A 23,606-nucleotide genomic window follows, 5' to 3' on the forward strand; every position below is an offset into this window, starting at 1 on the left:
TGCTCAGCTGACGAGATGTGGATTGCGAAGCACTGCAAGGACTAAACGTTACAGGTTACAGGTGCTGACTACATACGTTGCCGGACATCCCCCATCTCTACCTACCTAAGAGATAGCTAGTACCTACGTATGTACGTGTATATATGTATGCATGAACATCCTCGGCATGTAATGTATAGAGCATGTGCCCCTTGTAGCTGTACTCGGTAATATACAGGGTATCTACCAGGTAGTTACATACCTAGTTATTTCTCCGCTTTCCACGATCCCCCATCCACATATGGAGCATGCATGGCACGCAACACGTCGCCATGATTTAACCTAACTCCGGACCTCATACACCTTCACTAAATTGCTTCCTGGGGCCTCGGTAGAACTAGAGCGTGACATGTTGATCCATCCCCCTCCAGGGTGTCTGTTTGTAAATAGCCGGGGTGGGCGGGGATACAAATTGGCGGGGTCTCTGGTGAAGTATTATTAGTCGTGATTCGATCCGCGTGTGTCTTTTGGGCCGCGGTTATATGGCACCCCTGGGGGATTCCTCGTCATCAACACCACCACATACCACGACCAACGTACCACTACTAGTGGGCAGTGAGAACGGGGGAGAGCTGAGCTTTGGGTAGGTCGGTTCCTCAGTAACCGCTCCGTACGCAGGGTTCCTCGAATGACATTTCTGTCTTCTTACCTCGTGGCTGCGAATCGAGTACGTGCGTGGTATATATAATAGGTGCGTGCCCGGGCAGTCTAGGACGTCTGGGACAAAACCTCAAACTCCTACAAAAGGGGTTCAGTGCAGAGATTCAAAGTCGGACGGTTTTTAACAATCGACGCCCTTCCTCAATTGACCGATCTGAAGGGGACCTGTTATGCTATAGTCCCTCCACATCAAGCCGTCTGCGTTCGCATTGGTCACTGCAGAAGCACAAGGAGCCATTCGTGGTCGAAACATTCGCCTTGCGGCGGTGCAAGGGGAAGAAAAGCTCTATCCCGAACCATTACCAGGGTCATTTGGTCGATCGTCCATTGACAAATCGTTCACACACAAACAAGCCAATCCATTTTGGCCAGCAAAGTTTCGTTTGCAACAACCACATACACACAAGAATGGCTCCGAACAAAAAACTACACGTCGGCGTCTGCGGAGGCGGCATGGGAGGATTGACCGCAGCGATCGCGTGTGCCCGGGCAGGGGCCAAAGTGACGCTCCTCGAGGCGGCAAGGGAGCTGGGCGAGATCGGAGCGGGGATCCAGATGTTCTCTAACGTCTCCAGAATTCTGATTCGGTGGGATGTGGACAAGATCATTGGCGATGACTTGGTTGCCGTGGATGAGATCAATAGTTGGGGGTTGAATGATGAGTTGCTGGGTCGGTTTGATCCGAAGGAGGGACGCAAGATGACTGGGTTTCCGCACTGGTGAGTCTGGTCCTCTTTGAGTTGGTAGACTGCATTCTTGTGCGGTTGATCTACGTACTGACAAGTCTCGATCGTAGGGTCGTCCGTAGAGATCACCTCCACGCAGGACTGACCGAGTGTGCTCGACGCAACGGGGTCGACTTGATTGTCGGGTCTCGCGTCCAATCTCTCCAACACACCAAGGAAGGAGTCAAGGTCACAACAATCCAGGGCGTGGAGCATACCTTTGACCTGCTTGTCGGGTCCGATGGCATCAGGTCGACTATCCGGCAGAACCTGTTTCCAGAGGCTGTCCCCAAAGCTGCATCCACCGTTGCCGCTTTCCGTGGCGTGCTTTCTTACGAAGAGGTCTTTGCCCAGGTTCCCGAAGCGCGAATGTGGCTGAGGAATACGGCCGACGCTTGGATCGGGCCTCAGGGCTATATCCTCCTCTATCCCCTCTCGGCGGGCCGAGAATTGAACGTGGTGGCCATGTTCCAGATGGACCGCGTCGTCACAAAGGCCGAAGAGATGGATATTGAGGAGTTCCGCAACCTGTACAAGGACTGGAGTCCGTTTGCGCGCAAGGTCCTGGGCCTCCTCAAAAGTACGCAGATCTGGCCCTTGTTGGTGCTACCTCCCATGAAGTCGTGGTCCAACGAGCACAAGAATGTTGTCCTCCTTGGGGATGCGGCCCACTGCATGCAGAATCATATGGTAGGTAGTACCCGTCATTAGCTAACTGCGCAGTTTGCTGATCGAAACGTTTCTAGGCTCAAGGTGCCGCCACTGCCATGGAAGACGGGGTTTTCCTGGGGACAGTCATCGCCGAAGTGGTTCGAGGGACCATTAGCCTCCCCACGGCCATCGAGATATATGAGAAGAAGCGCATGCCCCGGGTTTGGACTAAACAGCAGGTGTCTTTTGTGAACGGTACGTTCAACATGGCCGCTGGGGAGGTTGCACAGAAACGGAACAAGGCATCTCGAGTTGAAGTTGAATGCTCCGATCGGAACATCATTCAGCCTAACAGATTGCTGCCGCCGACATATCGAACCTGGCAACTGGCGTTCAGCCCAGTCAGTGTCCCAGGTATCATGTATTTCGATGCTGAGGGAGACGCCGAGAACGCGGTGTGCGAGTATCTACAGGAGACGACGCCCATGGACGAGCAAACACTGGTGACCCAGGGCCTCTGGAACAAGTGGTGGGGCGTTGTCGAGAACAATGGCATTGAGGATAGTATTGGCAAGGTCAACGGTCTTAAGTAGCTACGTACGAGACAAATCGCTCTATGAAGGTGTGATGAAAAAAAAAGTATTGAACAAAAAGCAGCTTGAGTGGATCGGGATGAGGTATTGTTTTGGTTCCGTGATGATCCTGTTGGGTTCCGGGCGGCGGGAAGCCTGTGGGTGCTATTTAGTGGGCGTCATAGCGGGCGCCCATGCCCAGCCAGTAGTCGAGTTAGTTGAGCCCCATTCAACTTAGGGCCCGTTATTAGGCAGCTCAACAAGTTCCAACAACGCCCCGACAACCTGTCCAGTTGTGGCGTCAGTGGTGCAAGCCCCCCAAAGTTAGCAGGGGCACTATGACTTACGGGGCTCATCCGGGCTCCCCACGCTCGGGCCTGGCGCCAAATCTCAATCACCACCATCAACATGGTCCATCTTCGCTATCAGCCACCAATCAATCAATCTCTCCCTCCTCAATCCTTATCCACCGCAAATGCGAACCGAAGATCTCGAGTAGAAAACAAAATCCCCCATCTACTCAGAAAAATTCTCCCATGGCATCCAGGGAACGCGGTCTTCTGTCCCTTGTGCTGTTGTCACCTTCCTCCTCACCATGGTCCTGACATGCCGTCCTTCATCCTCGCTACTGCGACGTCTCACCATCTCTCCCAATTTCGTTTCCAATCAGCAGCCGCGACTCCTTCAGACGGTGGACCAAAGGGACCATCTTCAGCCACGAAGACGCCCAAGACCGAAAAAGAACTTCCGAGATTTCCACCTGCAGCGTAGATCCGTCGCCGGTTTCTCGTCTGCAGCTTTCCCACCATCTCCGAGGCCGTCTCCATCTCTATCGCCAACACCACCATCAACACCGCTTTCATTCTTAAGCCCCCTTCTTCCCTCCGCATCCTGCCGACCACCTTCTTCTTGTACATCTGTCCGCTCCTATTGTTCCAAGCACTCCCATAGAAACCCAGTCGACCTAGAAGTAGACGAAGACAAGAAAGATCTCAGCACGATGCCTCAAGGTGGGTATCCTTCTTTTCCTGGTTCCACCTGCTCGAGGGGTGAAGCATGTCAACGGCCTCTCATCACAAAGAGCATACTTTGGTTTTGGGACCCCCGGATATGCTCATAATGCACAACCTTATCACCTCTGCTTCCCCCTTGTGTCAGAGAAAGCTGTGCCGCGCCGTCTGATGGCTTTGCAATCAATCTACCCATCCTCAACACTTCTTTCCATTCCAACCCCGGCGTCACGTGCCATGTACTCTCCATACGTCACCCTTTTATCATTTTGAACACCGAGACACAGCCGCTGACGACAAAATTCTACACAGACTCGAGCAGTGATGCCTTCACCAAAGCCTTTAACAACAACAGCTTATGGCGGCGATCTTTGGCCGAACACGAGCCCGAGCTCTTTGAGTCGATGGCCAAAGGCCAATCCCCCCAGATTCTCTGGATTGGATGTGCCGACTCGCGCTGCCCAGAGACCACCATCCTGGGCCTGAAGCCCGGTGAAATATTTTGCCACCGCAACATCGCCAACATCCTGGTCAACACCGACATCAACTCCCTCTCGGTCATTCAATATGCCGTCCAATACCTGAAGGTCAAGCACATCATCATCTGCGGCCACACCTCTTGCGGCGGTATCGCCGCGGCCCTGGGGAACAAGAAACTGGGCCTGATCGACACCTGGCTCATGCCTCTGCGGGCCATTCGCCAAGAAAACCTGTCTCTCCTGAACAGCTTGGACGAAACGCAGCGGGGTTTGAAAATGGTCGAATTGAACGTCCGCGCGGGGATCAAGACCCTCCTCACCAACCCCATCGTCCTTGACGCCATGGATGAACGCGGCCTCCAGGTCCATGCTCTCATCTACAATGTCGGGACCGGCGAGTTGCGTGAGTTGGATATCGAGGAGGATGAAGAAGTCGTCAAGAGCCGGGTCACTGCCTTCAAGACCGAGGATTAAAAGGGAGCGATAACCAAATCGCCGGGAATTAGAGGGAAGGGGATCGACCTTTTCGTAGAACTGTATTTTCGACCATATATTGTAGCCAACAGCACCAGGCAGCCCTCTACCAGCGAAAGTGGCAATCGAGAGACCAAACACAATGCTATCCAAGCGACGACCAAATTTCTGCACCAGGCCGTGTCCACCCTCCACATTCTGACCCTGCTTCACCGGTGACTCATGCCCTTCATGGAACACAGCGAGATCGTCCTCCTACTCCGCATCGGCACTGCCCGTAGCCTTGCTACTGCTACCAGCCTCCTTGGCTTTCCTCTCCAACCTCTTCCTCTTCTTCTTGTCCTTCCTCTCCTTCTTCTGACTCTTCTGGTCCATCCGTTCCCGATACTCGCTCTGTCTCCTCATATCCCTGAGATGCTGAAGTGTCTGCTCCAGGGGCACCGGTGTTGGGTTGACGGGCGGGGCGGGTTCTCGAGCCTGAGTCATGGTCTCCCTCCACTCGGGTATGTCTGCCCTGGGAATGGCGATTCCACATGGGTCGCTGATGTTGACGATTTGGAAGCCGCGGAGGTCCAAGAGCTTCTCGAGGAGCGCCTCGCGCCATTTCCTGACCTCGGCCTGCCATTCCTCGGTCAGACCTTCAAAAGCGTCGAACAGTCCCCAACGAGAGAAGTCCAGGTCGAGTCTGTCCAGGTTGTGGCGATACCTCAACCGCGAGAAGAACCGGTGCCATTGTTCTTCCTGACAAAGGTCCACGTCGTAGCTGATTCTGTTGGATTTGGTATCCCACCCTGACTCTGACTTCAACCAGTCGATATCCCATCCCGAGTACATCTTCACCGCCAACATTCGGAGGTTGGCCAAGTTCTGGTTGCCGATATGCTCGGTCCACCACTGGCAGTTTTCCGGGTCCTCGAAGTGGAACACGTATCGGCCATAGACCAGCCGGCTCCCGGCGTCGCGGAACTCCTTGTTGACCCGCATGGCGTTTAGGTCCACGTTCTTTTGTCTGACCAGTTGCGCGCTGCTGCTTTTGAGAGCGCCAGCCAGTCGGTACTGTTGGTAGAAAGGCTTGATGGTGGCACCTGGGGTTGGAGCGAGAGCGAATACGTGGCCCAAGAAGAGGTCCAGCGTTTCTTGTCTTGCTCTGATCTCTTTCCAAAAGCGAAATGCTGCAGGTTCAGGAGTGGAGGAGGCGACATCTTGCCGTTGTGCAGCTGTGTGCTGCGACACGTCCGGGGGATTGATGTCGGCCATGACGTGTGGGACTAGGAATCTCTAGTTCAGCTGTTAGAAACGGGTCTTGACAATCTTTGCTGGACTTAGCGGTGTTATGCTCGTTGTGGCGGAGAGAGCTTGGAAGATGATATGCGACCGTCTCATCAAGCACCATCGACATTAATATCTGTCCTAGCCCAACGGGGCTGTACCGCTTTGTTTGGGACCGATGCTCAATCTTCTCGGGAACAAAGGCGGACTTACTTTGACAGACGCTCACGGTAGAGCAAGACTCGCGGGATCTTCGAAAGTGGTGATCCGTGCGTCTTCCAGACAAAGAGGCTCTGGGAGAAGGAGTAAAGAGCGTTGTGTCGTCGTTACCGTCGTCAGCGACAACTTTCCAAGCAAGTTGAATGGAAAACCAGCCCCGGATATCTGCTGCAACAGAGAGAAGAGCCGATCCTGGCAACGAAATAATTTATATATATATTTAATACCGCACCTGAATGAGCTTGGCGATGGGAGTATTGGGAAAGAATGGCGAAGAGGTAGTGAATTGTTGTCGTTATTCTCTTTCCTCCCAGGTGACATTTCGGGTCTGGCAGTCCAGTCCAGGTCCAGCCAAAGCCAAAAGTTTCACACTCTCTCATCAGTTTCGGAAAGTTCTGAAGGCTTCTGCCACGGTCATGCCTCCCACCACGGCGTCTTTGACCTTGTCGTCCGCGGCGACGAGCTTCGGCATCAGCGAGAGGGTTTCGTCGAGCAGGTCCTGAGGAATGACAACCACGCCTTCCAAGGCATCGCAGAAGATGATATCGCCCTATTATGGAATCAATATAAAGGCAGAAAAAGACTAGAGCAGAACGAGTCTCGTCGCTACTTACGGGCGAAACATCGACGCCGGTTATGGATACTCGGACGTTGCGGGCATATGCTGTCGCCTCGGCACCTGTTCCGACCGTCGATTTGCCCAGCGCGAATATCTGAATCGGTCGGGTCAGCCAGGAGTCGAAGAGAAGGACTTTCTCGGGATACAAAACTTGGGGAAAGAGCAAGGGTTGTTGATACAAAATCGAATGTCAACAGGGGTTACTTACCGGCAACTGAGTCTCCCTCAGCTCCGCCAAATCCCTGACGCGACCACCGACGATGCACCCGGCCACGCCTCTGATCTTCATCCTCTGCGCCATGATGCCTCCCACGGCCGCACACTTGTGGTCTTGTGGCTGGTCAATCACAACAATGGTTCCAGGCTCTGTCATGTCGACCCAGTGGCTTCCCTTTGGAATGGATTTTTCCGCTGGAGCGCTTGTATCGGGCGTGGCATCCTTCGACACCAGCTTCAAGGTGCATGCCGGGGCAATCACTTTTTGAGTATCTCCCTTTGACTGTGGTAGGACAATCGGTACTGCAGTGGCCTGGTCAACTGAAGGCCCCAAAACATGGGGAGGTAGGCACACAAATATCAGCCAGATGGCCTGCCCTCGCGACCTCTCCTGGCTTTGTCTTCTGGAGTTTCAGCAGCGCATCTGATACCTTTTCTCCTATATCAGAATGACTGAGAAGATCAAATACAGATACCGTACTGTACCTACATCACAGGGGGAATATTCGTGGAGGCGGCGAAGCTTTTCTTCCAAGTCGATCTCTCCGGTCGTCATGATGAAGGAGGGAACTGACTGATATGAAGTATCTTTGGCGGTGGAATGTGTTCTCGATACGTGAGGATGAGTACGAGGTACCTAGGTACGCTGAAGCACGATCAACACGTTGGCGAGGAACGTGGGGAGAGGAGATGGTCCTTTTATTTGGAGAAGGCGTATGTCGGTGTCTGCCCGCTCCGAATTCGGAGTTTGGGATTCTTGCTCTCCTGCTGCAAGCTCAATGCTGTGCAACATTGTGCTACCAGCCCAATGATCTTGCGGCCCCGGAGCTGTTGAGCTGCAGCCAAAAATTATACGTGACACGGAGACGCAAAAAGACATATAAGATGTGCAGGAAGCCATATAAGATTTGCAGAGAACCCAAAGACATCAAAGGATGACCCTTTTATAGATTGCTGCAGTAAGCATCGTCCGCGCTGATAGTAGAGAGGACAGAAGGTGCAAGTTTGCTCTCGCCCGCGATCCGCGCAATCTCGTCCAGGAGATCAGCGCGAGAGCATAGTCAAAAGATGAACGCTTGTCACCGCGAAAAGAGTTGTAGGGCACGGAGGCATATGGTCTTTGTTTCGTCGCGGCCTGACTGCCCAATATGATCTGACACAGTTCATCGGAAGCAATCAGGTAAAAGGAAAGAACTTGACTTTCGTCACGCATGTCTGTATTGACCGATCGGCGAAATATGTACAATGCCTGTTTCCTGAAGGACCCAACATGAACGACGGTCCCGAAGTCTTAAGTAATGCGAGGCTCGGCCTGGAGCAGGAGTCAGTGACATTAGTCAATCGTTGTATTAGTGCTTGACCAACCTTCCACCTGCTGTTTACTATATATATTGGTTAGCATTCATCCAGCATGACGGACTAGAAGAGTGACGAACCTTCAAAGCCGACTGGAGCCGCCACAGCATCTGACTGTCCTCTTATTTTCCCAGTCAGTCGGTAGTCTCTTTCCATCACTGCAAAACGTGAGTAATATGCCCGGTGAGCTTTGCTTCTTTTCTGCACCCACTTTGCCTATCCCATAAATCTAATTGTCTTCTTGGTTGCTTGAAGTCGTTTGCGTAGTATCGGATTGAGGCGAGACCGGCACCCTAGAGGACTGCTCAGCTCGAAAGACCCTTTTGTTAACGGAGGGGGGAACGCAGTACTGTAACACCGAACATGCCAACCATGATCGCATATGGCAAGAGAGCTTCAAAAGGTAACCCCATGGCGAAGAGTTATACCATCAACTATGGGACGGTTGATTGACAGTTGCCAGGGGCGTGGAATGCAAATACAGAGTTCACTGTCACCAAATGTCGTAAATGAGAGCTGGTTCGGGTGTGCACGAGTGTGTATCTTTGTTCCTTGTCGTGACAGTGGCTGCGGAAAGCACAGCGTCGGGCGCAGGTCGAAGAGACGTCTATATACGCCTTACCTCATATGGATATGAACCCCGCTGCTTTAAAGACCTTGTCGATGAGGGTTGAATGTGGTCGGCCATCGCAGGGCGACTCTCCAGAGTCCAGTACGAGCCTCAAATTATGGTAACACTGTCGAAAGCGTCCATTTGACGTGTAACAGCTATCTCGAAACCCGATCAAGTCGACCGTGAATACCCCCCTGCGCTGTTGAGCTCATCCTCACGCGTCGAACAAATATCCAGCGACCAACCGCCCCTCCATCCTCAGAACATCTGCTTGCGCCCAAGTGCCGATTGTGATCGGAAGATCAAAGATGCTGGATCCCATTGTGGTTTCAGTGGCGTGAACGAGAAGAGTCAGAAGAGACATTGGCGACGACCAAAAAAATAACATATCTCTCGCGTGATGGTCATTATTCCCTTGAGGCAGACATACGCAAGGACCGCAATACATACTACAATCCACGACTGCTCCCATGCCGCACCTAACCTCCGAAGAGCTGCACCAGCTGATGAGCGCAAACCAAGGGACGCCCGACGATGAGCAGTCACCGGCGCGATCTTCAGCAGAGCGGTCTTCCCAGCATGCTAGCGGCGAGAATGGGGAGACGTTGGAGGGCGAGCAAAATGCTCCAAGCGAGGACGCAAGTGGGAGAGCGGCCGCAGAGCTGGCGAACATCCATGCTCCTAATTTAGAAGACAGTGCACTGGGTGAGCAGCTACAAAGATCAGCAGAGGAGAGCCTTAGCGACAATGAAGGCAAGGTTGAAGCCGGTGCCACCTCCACATCCGCTCCGCAAACCGACTCGAAAGAAGATGTCACCATGACTGACGCCGAGGCGGAAGGTGAGGCCCCTGCCGAGGATGAGGGCGAAGAAGAGGAGGTTGCAGACGAAGACAAAGAAGCTGTGGGCGGAGAAGACGGGGAGGGAAAAGACCAAGAAGAAACAAAGAGCGAAACAGCTGAAGAAGATAGCGAAGAAAGCTCGGGAAGCAGCCAGGAGGAAGGTGAATCATCAGCATCGGCATCGGGTTCCGCTTCTGGTTCTGAATCCAGCACGGAGTCAGAGTCGCAGTCAGAAGCAGAATCCAGTGAAGAAGACGACACGAGCGAGGCTGTCGACTCGAAACAAACCTGTGTGTTTTGCAACCAGGCTGTAGCCGCTGATGGTGGAAACGGCGAGGTGAACTTGAGTTGCTCTGCCTGCGGCAACCACGCACATGGGAAATGCGCTCGAGAGCGCGACTCACTACGCGAAGGCGAGACATCCCAATGGCAATGTCCGCAGTGTTCTGGCAAGAAAACCGCACAGTCAGAGTCACCAAAAGCTCGAAGCACACGATCCAAGAACTCGGCGCCCCGACTTGTTAGGGACTTGTTACCAGTGACGCGGGGCTTGCAGAAGCCGTATTCACATTCGATCTTCGCCCAACCGGTGATTGGGGACGGTGACGACGGAGGGCGCGCTCTCAGAAAGAGGAAATCGCCAACTCAGGAGCCTCCTCCCATCGAAAAGAGACGACGGAAGGCAACAGACCGAGCATTAGCGGCGGCCGCGACAAGCAAAGAGCTGGCAGAGAGGGCGGCGATTGCGCACTCGACTAGAAGATCGAGTCAAATGAAAATCACAAAACCCACCGCGCGAATATTGCAACATCGACCGTTCAACAAGCCGCCACCTCACAAGTTCATCCTGGCTTTTCGCCTGGAACAGGAGAAGATTGAAGCGATCTTGAGCAAACCCCCTCGACCGGGCAGGAGAAGAGAGCGACGAAGTCAGCCGAAGAAGCCTCCCAAAATCCCGCCGCCGCCAGTTTACCAACCTCCTGTTCCCAAGTTCCCTGCTCTGCCAACACAACACCTCATTTTCCCCTCAGCATTCACCGACCGAGAAGCCGAGCTCAACGCCAAACCATACGGTGGCATCCTTTCCGACGCGGATGCAGATACGAGTCGGTCACTGCCTCAACTCCGAGACCGTGAGATTTTCGAGATTGCAAGAAAAGAAGCGGAAGAAGAACGTCGCAGAGCTTCTGCCGCGGCAGAGGCGGAAATCAACGGCGGAGCAGGGGACGCTGCAGCAGCTTCAACCTCTACCACGAAACCCACCAGGTCCACAGTCTCTGGGCCACCAAGCAAGATCAAATGCATCCAATTTGGGAAACATGTCATCGACACCTTCTACGCTGCCCCGTACCCGGAAGAATATTCACACGAAACCCGGTTGTTTATCTGTGAATTCTGCTTAAAGTACCTGCCGTCTGAATTCGTGGCATATCGGCATAAACTGAAATGTCCAGCGAAACACCCCCCCGGAGACGAGATATATCGGGATGGCACGATCTCGGTTTGGGAGGTTGACGGAAGGAAAAAGACGGAATATTGTCAGTGTCTGTGTCTTATGGCCAAGATGTTTCTGGGGTCAAAGACACTGTACTATGACGTGGAACCGTTCTTGTTCTATATCTTGACCGAGTATGATGAGTTGGGATATCACTTCGTCGGGTATTTCAGCAAGGAGAAGAGACCTGCGAGTCAGAACAACGTCAGTTGCATCTTGGTCATGCCCATCCACCAACGCAAGGGCTACGCAACCTTCCTGATCGACTTCTCCTACCTCCTCACCAGAATAGAAGGGAAAGAGGGATCTCCAGAAAAGCCTCTCTCAGATATGGGCCTTACAGCCTACCGCTCGTATTGGGACCTCACCATCTCGCGGCATCTGCTCGATCTCGGCCTCAAACCGTTCTCCACAAAGACCCTCATGGCTCGAACGGGCATGACAGCTGATGATGTGATTCATTCCCTCGAGCGCCTTTACGCGTTCATCAAGGATCCAGTGACGAAAACCTATGCCGTAAGATATGATAGGAAGTTGTACCAAAAGTTCGTGGACGAGTATGAGGCAAAGAAGCATCGAAAGTTGAAGCCTGGCAATCTGATGTGGACGCCCTATATCATGGGCCGCAGTGATCAGGCGACGCTAGATAATCAGCCTTTGCAAGCGCTAGCACCCCGGGACGAGGACGAGGAAGATGAAGAAGATGAAGAAGTGGGCAGGGAGGTAGATGTGGACAGCGAAGTGGTGATATCGACCGCCGCCAAGTCCGTTGCTGGTGGTGAGGCGCCAGAGACTGAAATGGATGTGGAACGGCTTTCATCGCGGTCAAAATCAAAGTCTGCGAGAGCTATGTCGCGGCCAGAGTCGGTCGGGTTGCAGGAAGAAGATATGGATATCAAGGACCCCTCCCTCGTTGATGAACACGGCCACGTGGCGCCTGGCCCTCCTTCAACAGCGGCTCTCAGCGGCGCTGGTGCAATGTCGGAGATAATGGTCAATGGACTTGTCAATGGCGACTCTCTAAAGTTGCGTGATCATCATCCTCAAGACGAGAATGGAGACAAGGAGAGCGGCGGCAACGAAGATGGTCAAGCAGCAGCAGAGAAACAACAGCCAGATGAAGCTGCTCAGGAGGAACAGGAACAAGAACCTCCACCCTCAGGCTACGCGCTCGCCTTCCGCCAACATGCGATCCCACCGACACGTTTCCAAATCGATCCACCAATTCCCCCATCGATGCTTCGACAAAGGAGCACGAAGAAACGCAGCGCGGCTACTGCCTTTGGGTCTGCAAGCACTCCGAAGACGAAGGGCTTCGGTAGTAATGGAGAATCTCTTGCGGGGGCTGCTGGAGGTTCGGTAGTCGCAGTCAGGAGCTCACCGAGAAACGCCGCCAATAGTAACAACAACAATAACGCTGGGGGGTTGAGTTTGACCGCCGCGGGACCAACAACGACACTTTCTGCCAATGGCAATGGCAGCAGTGTGGCCAACAGTACTGGGAGTGTATCTCCAAAGGGGCCGGGAACTCCTATTCGAAGGAGTGGAAGGAGGAGCGGGCTTTCACAGTCAATGACGATTCTGACGTCGGATGTTGTGTCGGTCACGAACGGCGACGATCAGGACGATGCTGATGCGCCTGCAGAGGAAGATGACGAGGACGTAGCGCAGATGGAGAGTAAAGCAGACGATGATGATGACGAAGACGAAGACGAAGACGAAGACGAAGACGAAGACGAAGAAGGGGAAGAGAGTGGTTCGTCATCATCATCATCATCAAGCGGTGACGAAGAGGAAGAAACCGAACGAGAAGAAGCATCATTGGCCACCGCCACAGAAGACGACGGAGCAGACAGCGAAGATGATGAAGAGGAAGAGGAAATAGAGGAAGGGGATGATCCCAATGATGAGGATGCAGTTCCGGACGACGAAGACGAGGATGACGACTCCGAGGATGCAAGTGAGGACGACGATGACGGTGACCCCGATGTTGCCACCGATCTGGCCGACGAGGACGACGATGAGGATGATGAGGACGAAGGCACCGAGGAGGCAGAAGACGAGGATTGATTGGGAGTTGGAGCCTTCGTTCGAGTCCTCTTTCTTCACCTTCCTCTACGCTATCGTTCTTCTACACCGTCGCATCTCACAGAGACCTACCTGGCTCGGCATCTTCACTGCTCCGCGACAGACATTCCCTTATAGATCTCACCGTCTCATCGGTTGGAAAAAAGTCAAGAAAAACGAAAGGAGGGGCTGGTCTGCGCGCTGCCTTTTAACCATGTATTATCCCGAGCATTCGTGTCAACCGAAAAACGAAAGAGGGAGAATCGCTCAGATATTCAGAATGGCTGGATTGGTGGGTGGACAAATGAGAGGATGGACGGGCTGCGCCGGCCCTGGCTGGTTTGTGTTGCTATTGATATTAGTGTCGACCAGTGTTGTCCCTGACCCAACGACCCGATCCCTCCTTTTTGGCCTAGAATTGGGCATTGCAGTGCATTGCATAGGATTATTGCAGCAACCATGGGCAGAAAAGGGGCAAAGAGGGAAACAGAGAGGGACATAGCGACAGAGGTTTGCTGCTCATACGCATCGTACACCTTACACCCGTCGTTCTCTAGCCTAGCTACAAATCAATGCCTGTAACCCATAGCCCAGGAAAGAACAAGAACAGACCCAAAAAATCCATCCTCCATCCATCCATTGTGCTGTGCAGCAAAGCCAGCCCAGAGGAATCCTGCATAGCTCCCCGAATCAAGTCGTCTTTGACTTGTCGCCCTGTCACTACCGCAAATTTTGTCACCTGCCTCACGCATTTTCCACACCATGCACATCTCCTTGGGTGTCATACTGCCACCCTGGCTCCGCTTGCGGCGGAGGTTGATCCCTCAAACCCCTTCTATCTCCCCCTGCCAGAGGCCACTGTACGATTTTGACGGAAGTCTCTGGATAAGTCTCAACAAATTCAGGATTTCGACTTGAGAGCCTCGTCCCCTGCACAGCTTCGATGCCTCTGCAATGCCAAAGTCGATGCGTTTACCACTGACTCTCCGACTCTCCACACCTAGGTCATCGAAGCCGAGCGAAATTGACTGGGCGCATCGAAATTCCTTCGTCTGCACTATTGAGGCTTCTTTTGAGGTGTCTGACCTCCAATGTACTTGCGCATATCGGTAGCCTCGACCGTCTGACGTAGAAGTCCCTTGATGGTGTCCCAGACTTGTCTAAGCACGGGAGGCACATTGGGATTCTGGACTTGCTGGTCGATTCTGGCACCCATCTGAAGGAAAGCTCCCTGCACAAACTGGCTTTGAGAGTATCTGGCCCTCAAGAATACGGTGTAGATGCCCAGCAGGATCCAGGAGCCCTTGCTGAACGTCAATGCGGACATCAACAAGCGGAACCAGAGGGCAATCTCAAGAAGTGCGACCAACATCATGGAGCCATCGTAGTATTCTTTGACAAATCGGCCGATAGAGTTTGCGAGGGGAGACTGAGCAGGCTTGGAAGCACTTGGTGAAGCAGGTGTGCTTGATGCAGTGGCTTTGGGCGGCTGAAAGGTGGGAATAATGATGGTGCGAGTGTAGGTCGCAACGTGGAAGACCGAGTAGACTGTGAACGGGAGCAGAGCCAATGGCACCTGTCTTGCGAACAACCAAACCAAGCTTATGACTGCCCGTGACATTAGACTCTTGACTGATCACTGGTCCTAGGAACAGAACTCACGCAGGTATTGCACATTTTCATCTGAGAGCAAGAGAAAAGCCGTCGAGCCGATCTTGGCGCCGGGCTTCACACGAGCACGATAAGCCTTGAAGACAACAATACCGTAGGTGGCTACCGCCGAGATGAAAGCCAGGCGATATGTAACCTGAGCCCATCTGGAGTAGTAGTTGAACGTGAGGTAGGAGAGGCCATATCGGAAGACCGACAGGAGGAGGGTAAAGTGGCCGCAGAACCAGGCACTGGACAGAAAGTGTTAGCATGTGTTCCATGCCTCTTCTTCCCCTTCAGATAGCGAACTTCCAAGGTATTCTCACAATTGAAGAGTTGTAGCGACCTTTGCCAGGCGCTCGCCCAAGGGAGCATCAGCAGGGGGTGGGGGTGCCATCTTGTTCAATCTTGCAAACTCAAATTCCAGCTGATAGAGGGGCGGTCAAGCTCTGGGGAAGCAGCGCTCGTACGTAGTCTGTCGCACACAGGGGCCGAGGTGCAGGAAGGGAGGTCTGAGAGGAGGAAGACCTGGACAAAAGAAAGAGAATCGAGGAGGAAGGCTGACACCGGTAGGATAAGGTGGCTGTGGACTGTGGAAGAGAGCAGCAAGTTGGCGAGAATGTAGCCTTGATGTGAAGTAGACAGGTAGAGCAGAGGTGGCTTTGTCTTTTGAGCCACTGCCTGGGTGTGGGCGCGGTTGGATTGTGGGTTTTGCAGATGATGTCAAGCCCAGCTCCACGCAAGCTGCAAGCGCCACACACTTCACTCACACAGACACACACGCACATAACCGCAGTTGCAACCCTGGATGCTAGTAGCTAAGGTATCTAGGTAGCTACTGGTGGATGACTGGTGCTATCGGCCCTCAATCCATCGTGATACCGACCCCTCCTCGCCCTTCTAACCTAGGTACCTGGCGAGCTGGCACCCTGGGTATCTGAGGCTATCTCGCTACTTACTCAGGCACTCGCATATGTGTTACTATACCGCACCTCTGCCGTGGTCCTGAGATCAACGCTTTTTGGTTAGAGCTAGGGACAACTAGGTACATAAGTAGAGGGAGCTTCGCCATTAGGTAATTGCAAAGAATGAAATTGAACAAAGTCGTCCCAGCTGGCGAAGAAACCCCATGACCCTCCCTCCCGCTCAACTATCTCTCCGTTCCCAAACAAGACACGAAGGGGCTAAGGAAATATACATGATTGTTAGGCAGGTCAAGGGCTCCTATCCCCCGTCCCAGCCCAACCAAAATTTGGAATTGTCTGTCCATCTTGCGTCCTGGACGCGGTGCTGAAATCGAACCCGTGTATTAAGCACAATCCAGGATGTTGTCTCTCGCCCTTTTCCTCTCCCAGCTCCTTCTCCACGCAACATCATGTCAGTGATGTCTTGATTAGAACGCCACAACAGCTCCAGTCTGTTGCTGGCTGGAGAACAATAACAAACAAGTCGTTCTCGAAAAAGAAAGAAGGTGGATCGGAATAGGGGATATCGCCGTCATCGTTTTCGTCGCTGAGTGGAACTGGAAACGCTAGGAAAGGAAGCAGGAGCTGCAGGAGACGACCGGGACCTCGCTGCCGACGTCTATCGAAGCGAGAATCCCTTCCGCTTGCCTTCTTTCTCAATCGGCCGACCCTGCTCAATGCGAGCCTTCTTCTCCTCAAGCTCCGCTCGTTGTCGTTCCAGTTGTTCCTTCATTTCGCGGTGGCGGGCGAACAATTCCTCCTCGCTCTGTTGTAGTTTGCTCTCCTTCTCCTGTACTTTCTGCTGGAACACCATCTTCATTTCGGCTTCCATCTTGGCAAGCTTCTGCTCATGAAGCGTTCTCTCCTCTTCTTGTTTCACGGCAGGATTGACCTCCTTGAACACACTAGGATCTTGCGACACACCCATCTGGATCAGTTTATCCGACCGGTAGTTCTCGTAGAGCGCGTTGTTAGTGTGCTCCTTGAGTTCTTCCATATGTGTTCGGATCAACATCTGTCGCAACTTGACAAAGTCACAGTGTTCTTCATTGTCCACCTCGATTATACCCCAGGGATAGCGTCGACCGCGCACTTTGCGGCCTTCGGGGTTGGTAACCTCATAGTTGGCACCAACGACGGCAAAAGGCACCTTCGACATGATCTCTTGGTTCTCGGCAATGGTCTCCTCGTCATCGAGTTCGTAGCGTGGGCCTTCAAAGATTTGGATGGAATGGTGTTGGATATCGGCAAGAATCTGTCCGGGTCAGTTTGCGGGTCTCAATTTCGGGTTGCAGTCACTAACTCTTTGCTTGAACGCTGCGACTTCCTCATCTGTCAGGGTGTCGGCCTTTGCAATGACCGGGATGAGGTTGACTTTGGTATGCAGGCGACGCATGACTTCAATGTCCAGAGGCTTCAGCGAGTGGCCGGTGGGCTGGATGAAGTAGACGCAGGCATGGACCCTGTTGTCCACAATGTTCATGCGATTCACCTTGTTCTCGGCTTCGAGATAGGCATCAAATCGCTGCTCAATGTTCTCCACAATCGGTCTCCACGAGTCATCGTTGTTGACAAAATCTCCGAAGCCAGGGGTGTCAACCACGGTTAAACGCAGCCGAACTCCGTTTTCTTCAATGTCGGCACTGATGGACTGAATGGACACGGTCTTTGGAATGATGTCCAAGCTAGGACCTTTGCGTTCACGTGGAGGGTAAAGAGAAGTATTGAACAAAGTGTTGACCAAGGTGGATTTACCCAGTCCCGACTCGCCTGCAGATTGTGAGTATAGGAACTTGGTGCACGATATGCACATCATACTTACCGACAACCATTACGTTGAAATTGAAGCCTTTCCTCACACTCTTGCGGTGCCATTGATTTGGCAAGTTTGCAAACCCAACATAGCCCGTCAATTTTCTTCTGACCACGTTCCGCATATCATTTGCTGCAGCCGCCGCAGCCTTGGGATCTTTGGAGCTGACGGTTTGAGCGGCATTGGCACCCATAGGATTGCTCTCCTTTACAAAAGGAGACGCGGGTTTGCCATTAGGAATGTTGGGAGAAGGGGAAGACCGAACGCCATTTGCAACGGCAGCTAGATTTTGACTCAAGTCAGTCATGCTGGCAGACTCCATATCATCAGGTATCTGTTGAATGTCAAGGGGACTGCCTTCTCCATCTCCTCGAGTGTAATGATCTCCAGGAATGTTGAGGGCCGCGCTTGGACCAAGATTGCTCTTGACGTCCTTTCCATCAAAGTTCATCCTCCGATCGCAGCGGAGGCACATTTAAAGGAAGATGTGCTATCGGGCAACGGAAGGAAGGTTTTGGTGGAATGTGTGTGTGTGAAGGTGAAAGGATTAGGACCGTGACGAATGCTCACCCATGTTTGGTCAGACGACGTGGTTGTACAGGCGACACGGAGCACGACTGAACAAAGAGAACTGCAAGTGATATCCAGTCAGCACGCGCCCCGGATAAAAAGTAAGTACGATCGCGACTTTTGGGGGGAACATGGATGGAGCAGGTCACAGTGGGTTGCCTGCGCCCAGGGGAACCGCGAAGAATTCGGGGTTCGTAAAAAAAGATACTGCGAAACGTACCTGGTCAATGGCAGGACTCTACCGAAATGTCCGTGTAGGGTTCCAAGCGAGCGTAAGAAGGTGAATCTGATGCGCAAGAATAAGAAGAAAAAACGAAGCCAAAAGTATGGGTGCACGAGAAGGAAGAGATAGAAACGTCGTGTGAAGTTGGACTGCAGCGAGTGTGGCCTCTCAATCAATTCCAGGTGGAAACCGTGAACCAGGGGACAAGGACAAGTGGGAAAAAAGGAGACACGACTGCCATGGGCCTCTCGTGCTGTTCGAGGCTTGAACAACGGGGCACCACTGCACCAGTGGCTGTAGAGGCTTCTCCACCAAAGCGTGCCAAGCCCTGTCTTGGGGTGGCCACGGAAGGAGCCTGGCGCGGGTTTGATTGGAGATCAGCAACAAGGCCCCGGAACATTTAGCAGCCCAGTCCCTACGCTGGGGGCGGCCATTGGTTGCTAGCCCAGCTGATTGTCCCTACCCCTGGATCTTCCCCAGCTTGGGTCTGGTGTCACTCAGTGTGAAGGGCTGCAAAGAGGACATAATCAGGGCATGACACTACACTTGGGTGACACTTGGTACGTAGGGACTCTTACTGTTCTGTACCTAGCACCGTGCGGAAACATGTCCATAGCACAGAGTTGAAATGTATCTTCGTTACTTTACAATCTATCTTCCATCCGCTTTTCTATGCCTTCAAGTGGGTATTCCTGGCCATCCAAGCCTTGTACAGTGGCTGTGGCACATTATCTCAACGCCTGCAAATCCCAGATATTTAATCCGTCCATGCATCCCTCTTGTCTGCCGCCTCATCAGGGCCCTGTATAGTCACAAACGGTCTGTACAAAGACTTCTTCAGATCACTCCTGCTCCTTCTTGAGATTGAAACCGCTCCATCTGCTTCAACAAATACTGATACAGGACAAGCATCGTTCCGCTCTGTACACTCGTCCACACAAATCTGGGTCCTACCCCACGAAACATGCCGGCAAACCCCTCGGTTTTGTATATCAACCGCAACCCTTCCATCACAGAAGACGTGTCAAGTGTAGGAGTCGAATGGGGGACTGTTCGAGGTCCGGAATGGATCAACCTTGTCTGCGTCTGCTTTTTGGCGCATGCTTTCTGACTGCTCTTGGCTGTTTTTTCCAAATGTGAAGACTGGCTGTTCTTCGCTCCATTGGGGGTGATCTGGGTCTGAGTCCTAGTCTTCACGACATCAAGTGGGCAGGTTATGACTCCCGCAGCACCACCCGCCGAGGCTGCGGTGAAGATTTCCAGGCCCAGTCCAATGTCGTGAGTATCCATCCAACTCTGAGCAAATCTGCGTTCCTGCTCGTAAAATGCAAACTGCAGTGCTGAGAACGGAAGGTCCCGGACGATGGTGGCTTTGTATCCGGAGTACAATGCTCCCAATCCTTCTGTTCTAGCTATTGTCCGCGCTGCATCCCACGTTGACTTGTAGTTGTATCCGGAATTGAAGAACGGGTTATTATATCGACCTTGGAGCTGCAGCCGAGTCTTCAGCACTTCGGATGGTACGTACACAATGGATGCCGCGAAGTCGGCAAGGAAACCTAGGGCGGCATATAAGCACGTGCGCAGGAAACGCGGCCAACGAGGAAGGGTGCGCTCACCACTTGCGAGATATGATATGGACGGGTTGATACCGCGATCCAGCATATGCCGCTTGCAATATTCGTATGACCCAAAGAATATAACCGTGCCGGGAAAAGACCCCAACATAGCTGCCGTAAAGCCTCCATAAAGTCCTCTTCTCACTCCTTCTTGCCGGAATATCTTGACGTAGGAATCGGACAATGAGGTGTATTTCGGTGGAAAGTGAGGGTCTCCTTGTTGTCTCGTCTTCACTGTGTCCAGGGAATGCATGAGAATATCGCCGGTCGTGCCGCCTATTCCTCCAGCTAGCATCGACTGTCATCCTGCATCAGCAAAGATAGGGTGCGTTGAGTGTTTGCAAACATACATGAATGTAAGGGGGTCTCTTCAGCTCGAAGTCTACTTCCTCCTCCTCCAATCTCTCCATTGTTCGCGGCCGCTTATTCTGTCGTGCGCCGTCGAGATCAAACTCCGGTTCCGAATAGCCATTGCGCTCCTCAAGGGCAGTGTTTCCGACAGAGCTGTCTGAAAAGAACCAATTCGATAGGCGTGAAGTTAGGCTCATGGAGGGCTCTGGAGCCCTGTGCACACACTCCCAGGTGAAAGGAACAGTTCTGGTCGAAGAAAGGTGAGCGATCAAGAGGAGGCAGCAACTTTCCTCGCCGCAATGAGATCAGCGCAAGGCCCTCTCTCAGCAAAAAGTTTGGCGGTCTCAACTTCGGCCTTGTCGGGACTTGGCGAGCCTTGCTCGGCCGATCAGCTTTGGATCCTCCGATTTGACAGCCTTGCGGAGCCAAAAAGCAAAAAAACCAAGCAGCGGCCGGGGTAGTTGTTGGGAGTCCGAAATGAATGTCAACTTCCAACAAGAATGCCATCCACCATTTTGCTATCTTTACGTACTCTATACTCATCCACTATGGCACGGTCAGGATAAGGAGGACAAAGAAAATCCTCCAGTCGTTTCCCACCCAAGGCTGTCTCTTCGTTCCCCAGCATTGTGACAAAAGGCATTCACCGCGTTGACCGAAGCTCAATTAGTAGCATTGAAGGACAAGGCAAATGCAGGCGCAACTTTTTGCCAAAGAAGTAAGGGAGAAGAATTTTGTACACGCCGTCCCTGCATCCGCCTCGCTAAATCCAGCCAAACCCGACAAGCACTCTCACAGCATCATCTCCAATGGGTTCTCCACCACCTTCTTCAATTCCTTGATCCATTCCGCTCCTACAGCCCCGTCCACGACCTTGTGGTCGAAACTGCCAGTGACAATGATTTGGTCATCCCATTCAGTAACTGTGCCTTCTTCAGTCTCAACCGGGACAGCAACCTTACGAGTGGTGCCAACGGCGAGAATTGCAGCCTGCGGCGGGTTAATCACCGCAGTGAACCTTTCCACCGCGTGGTTCATGCCCATGTTGCTGATTGTGAATGTGCCGCCTTGGTACTCTTCTGGCTTAAGCTTGCCATCTCGTGCTCGCTTTCCGAGATCCTTGACAGAGTTTGAAATCGCGGAGAGACCAATACTGTCGGCATTCTTGACGATAGGAGTCATCAAGCCGATGGGCGTGGCTACTGCGACGCTCACATCAACTGTGTTGTGCTGACGAATGATCGACTGACCACCATCTTCTCTCCAACTAGAGTTCACAGCAGGCACCTTCTTGCAGGCGATGGCGCAGGCTTTGATCAGGAAATCGTTGACAGACAGTTTGTATTTGCCGTCCGAGGCGGCATTGAGTGCTTCTCTCAGCTTGAGCAGTTTTGTTACCGAGAGGGTTGTCGAGACAAAGTAGTGAGGGTTTTGGTTCATAGATTCGCGGAGTCGTGTAGCAATAGTCTTGCGCATCGAGGTTGCGGGGATATCCTCATATGAAGGACCAGCGGCAGCAGCAGGTGCAGCGCCGGCCGCCGGTTTATACTTCTCAATGTCGGCAAGGGTGATCCGTCCACCTGGACCAGTGCCTTTGACCGACTTGATGGGGACACCCTTTTCAAGAGCCAGCTTTTTGACCGCAGGGCTGACAGGCTCCCTGTCTAGCACTGACTGAAGCCTTTCTCCTGTGGTGTCAGCTTCGACAGCTTCCGGTTTGGGCTCTTTGCTTTCAGCAGGAGGTGCGGTGCCTGAACCTGAGTCTGGCTTTTCCGTGGCTTCGGATGTTTCTTCTGCCGACTTCTCCTTTGGAGGTTCCTTCTCACCACCGGCGTCTTCGAGAGTGAAGGATTCGAAGGCCGAGACATCGGTGCCTTCCTCAACCATTACAGCAATCGGCTTATTCTGTGTTAGCGAGTTCAGAGTATGGTTATGATTTCAGTGGCCTTACATTTCCAACGGCGACATCTTTCTCGCCTGTTTCTTTTAGAATTTTGGCAAGCACGCCTTCCTCTTGAAACTCGAAATCCATTTGAGCTTTGTCTGTTTCAATCTCCACAAGGACATCCCCAGGAGCCAATGTGTCTCCAACTTTCTTCTGCCATGCGCCAATGTTGCCGGCGGACATGGTGGGTGAGAGTGCGGGCATACTTATCACAGTATGAGGGGGAAATGCTGTCGGACACTGTCAGTCATGTTCACACCTCGCGGGGAGAATCGTAGGATCGAGGCGCACATTTCGAGGCATAGTAGCGGCTAAGCACTGACAGGCAGGGAAAAGACTGTGCCCTTTACACGTGAGTTAGCATACGCATGCGCTTTTTTGGGGAGTAATATGTACAATGCTGGATTTTGTAGTCTTTGCAGGACATTCTTGCTGACTCTTGAGCTCGCGGAGGATTGAAGCAGGATGCGTGACCCTGATCGGGACAACAGCGTTGAGGTCGCCATTGGGGAAGCACCAGGAGCGGCGGAAAGGAGGAAGACGGGCCGCAGTCTGGGAGGACTCAATGAGGGCAAAGGAGCGACAAGGAAAGAAAAGGAGACACAAGAGAACCCTGACAGATGACGGTCCCTTTGGCAATTGAAGCTTGCAAGATATAAGGGATTGTTGGAGTGTTGGTGACAGCTAAGAAAATGGGTTGAGCACAGAGTCCAACTCCACTCCGGTTTCCGAAAGGGCAAGGAGAGACAAGGCGGGCGACAGCTTTTTTGGGGGGCGGCTCCTTAGGCTAGTAAGGCCCAACGATTGAAGCTCCGGAGAGCAAAAAGCTCCAGCTGCGTCTGTCGAGCTGTGCGCTTAGGCCCTGAGTGTCCGTCCGTTGCAACCACGTAAGCAGCGGCATTGGTCTCTATACCTAAACGCAGAACACCCTGTCCCCAAGGGGCGGACCCTGCGCGGCTGCGCTACTATTCCACCCTGACTCTCCGCAGCATTTGACAGATGTGAGCAGGCACTGATTATTCCTGGCAACTCGGAAAACGAACAGCTGGACAGATCGAGTTCGCTACCATCACTCTCTATTCTCTGCACCGACTCCATGATTGCAATGTGTTCAACATCCCCTACCGATCGCAGGTGATCTTGAACCCTCCATCTGCTCCGTCAT

At 52.8% G+C, this 23,606-nt stretch overlaps 9 protein-coding genes across 9 annotated transcripts; 3 read left to right on the forward strand and 6 right to left on the reverse strand.

Annotated features, from left to right (window-relative positions):
* Window positions 1-1,107: 1,107 nt before the first annotated feature.
* Z520_06406 (uncharacterized protein) lies at window positions 1,108-2,668 on the forward strand (the record flags this gene model as incomplete). Its single annotated transcript, XM_016776906.1, has 3 exons — window positions 1,108-1,418; window positions 1,496-2,114; window positions 2,171-2,668. 3 exons carry the CDS (start codon window positions 1,108-1,110, stop codon window positions 2,666-2,668), a joined length of 1,428 nt encoding a protein of 475 aa, XP_016631751.1.
* A 1,393-nt stretch (window positions 2,669-4,061) lies between these two features.
* On the forward strand, window positions 4,062-4,610 carry Z520_06407 (uncharacterized protein; the record flags this gene model as incomplete). The annotated part of the gene is made up of 1 exon (XM_016776907.1): window positions 4,062-4,610. One exon carries the CDS (start codon window positions 4,062-4,064, stop codon window positions 4,608-4,610), a length of 549 nt encoding a protein of 182 aa, XP_016631752.1.
* Window positions 4,611-4,865: 255 nt separating this feature from the next.
* Window positions 4,866-5,867, reverse strand: Z520_06408 (uncharacterized protein; the record flags this gene model as incomplete). The annotated part of the gene is made up of 1 exon (XM_016776908.1): window positions 4,866-5,867. The coding sequence occupies one exon, from the start codon at window positions 5,865-5,867 to the stop codon at window positions 4,866-4,868; it is 1,002 nt and encodes a 333-aa protein (XP_016631753.1).
* Window positions 5,868-6,477: 610 nt separating this feature from the next.
* Z520_06409 (uncharacterized protein) lies at window positions 6,478-7,489 on the reverse strand (the record flags this gene model as incomplete). Its single annotated transcript, XM_016776909.1, has 5 exons — window positions 6,478-6,648; window positions 6,713-6,811; window positions 6,926-7,236; window positions 7,289-7,364; window positions 7,424-7,489. The coding sequence occupies 5 exons, from the start codon at window positions 7,487-7,489 to the stop codon at window positions 6,478-6,480; spliced, it is 723 nt and encodes a 240-aa protein (XP_016631754.1).
* A 1,883-nt stretch (window positions 7,490-9,372) lies between these two features.
* On the forward strand, window positions 9,373-13,308 carry Z520_06410 (uncharacterized protein; the record flags this gene model as incomplete). The annotated part of the gene is made up of 1 exon (XM_016776910.1): window positions 9,373-13,308. The coding sequence occupies one exon, from the start codon at window positions 9,373-9,375 to the stop codon at window positions 13,306-13,308; it is 3,936 nt and encodes a 1,311-aa protein (XP_016631755.1).
* A 1,054-nt stretch (window positions 13,309-14,362) lies between these two features.
* Z520_06411 (uncharacterized protein) lies at window positions 14,363-15,352 on the reverse strand (the record flags this gene model as incomplete). Its single annotated transcript, XM_016776911.1, has 3 exons — window positions 14,363-14,913; window positions 14,968-15,206; window positions 15,282-15,352. The coding sequence occupies 3 exons, from the start codon at window positions 15,350-15,352 to the stop codon at window positions 14,363-14,365; spliced, it is 861 nt and encodes a 286-aa protein (XP_016631756.1).
* A 1,187-nt stretch (window positions 15,353-16,539) lies between these two features.
* On the reverse strand, window positions 16,540-18,184 carry Z520_06412 (uncharacterized protein; the record flags this gene model as incomplete). The annotated part of the gene is made up of 3 exons (XM_016776912.1): window positions 16,540-17,175; window positions 17,224-17,690; window positions 17,743-18,184. 3 exons carry the CDS (start codon window positions 18,182-18,184, stop codon window positions 16,540-16,542), a joined length of 1,545 nt encoding a protein of 514 aa, XP_016631757.1.
* A 1,179-nt stretch (window positions 18,185-19,363) lies between these two features.
* On the reverse strand, window positions 19,364-20,693 carry Z520_06413 (uncharacterized protein; the record flags this gene model as incomplete). Its single annotated transcript, XM_016776913.1, has 3 exons — window positions 19,364-20,085; window positions 20,146-20,443; window positions 20,496-20,693. 3 exons carry the CDS (start codon window positions 20,691-20,693, stop codon window positions 19,364-19,366), a joined length of 1,218 nt encoding a protein of 405 aa, XP_016631758.1.
* A 595-nt stretch (window positions 20,694-21,288) lies between these two features.
* Z520_06414 (uncharacterized protein) lies at window positions 21,289-22,624 on the reverse strand (the record flags this gene model as incomplete). Its single annotated transcript, XM_016776914.1, has 2 exons — window positions 21,289-22,395; window positions 22,448-22,624. The coding sequence occupies 2 exons, from the start codon at window positions 22,622-22,624 to the stop codon at window positions 21,289-21,291; spliced, it is 1,284 nt and encodes a 427-aa protein (XP_016631759.1).
* Between the last annotated feature and the right edge of the window lie 982 nt (window positions 22,625-23,606).

The sequence above is a fragment of the Fonsecaea multimorphosa genome (genome assembly GCF_000836435.1).
Source record: "Fonsecaea multimorphosa CBS 102226 unplaced genomic scaffold supercont1.12, whole genome shotgun sequence".
Lineage (NCBI taxonomy): Eukaryota > Fungi > Ascomycota > Eurotiomycetes > Chaetothyriales > Herpotrichiellaceae > Fonsecaea > Fonsecaea multimorphosa.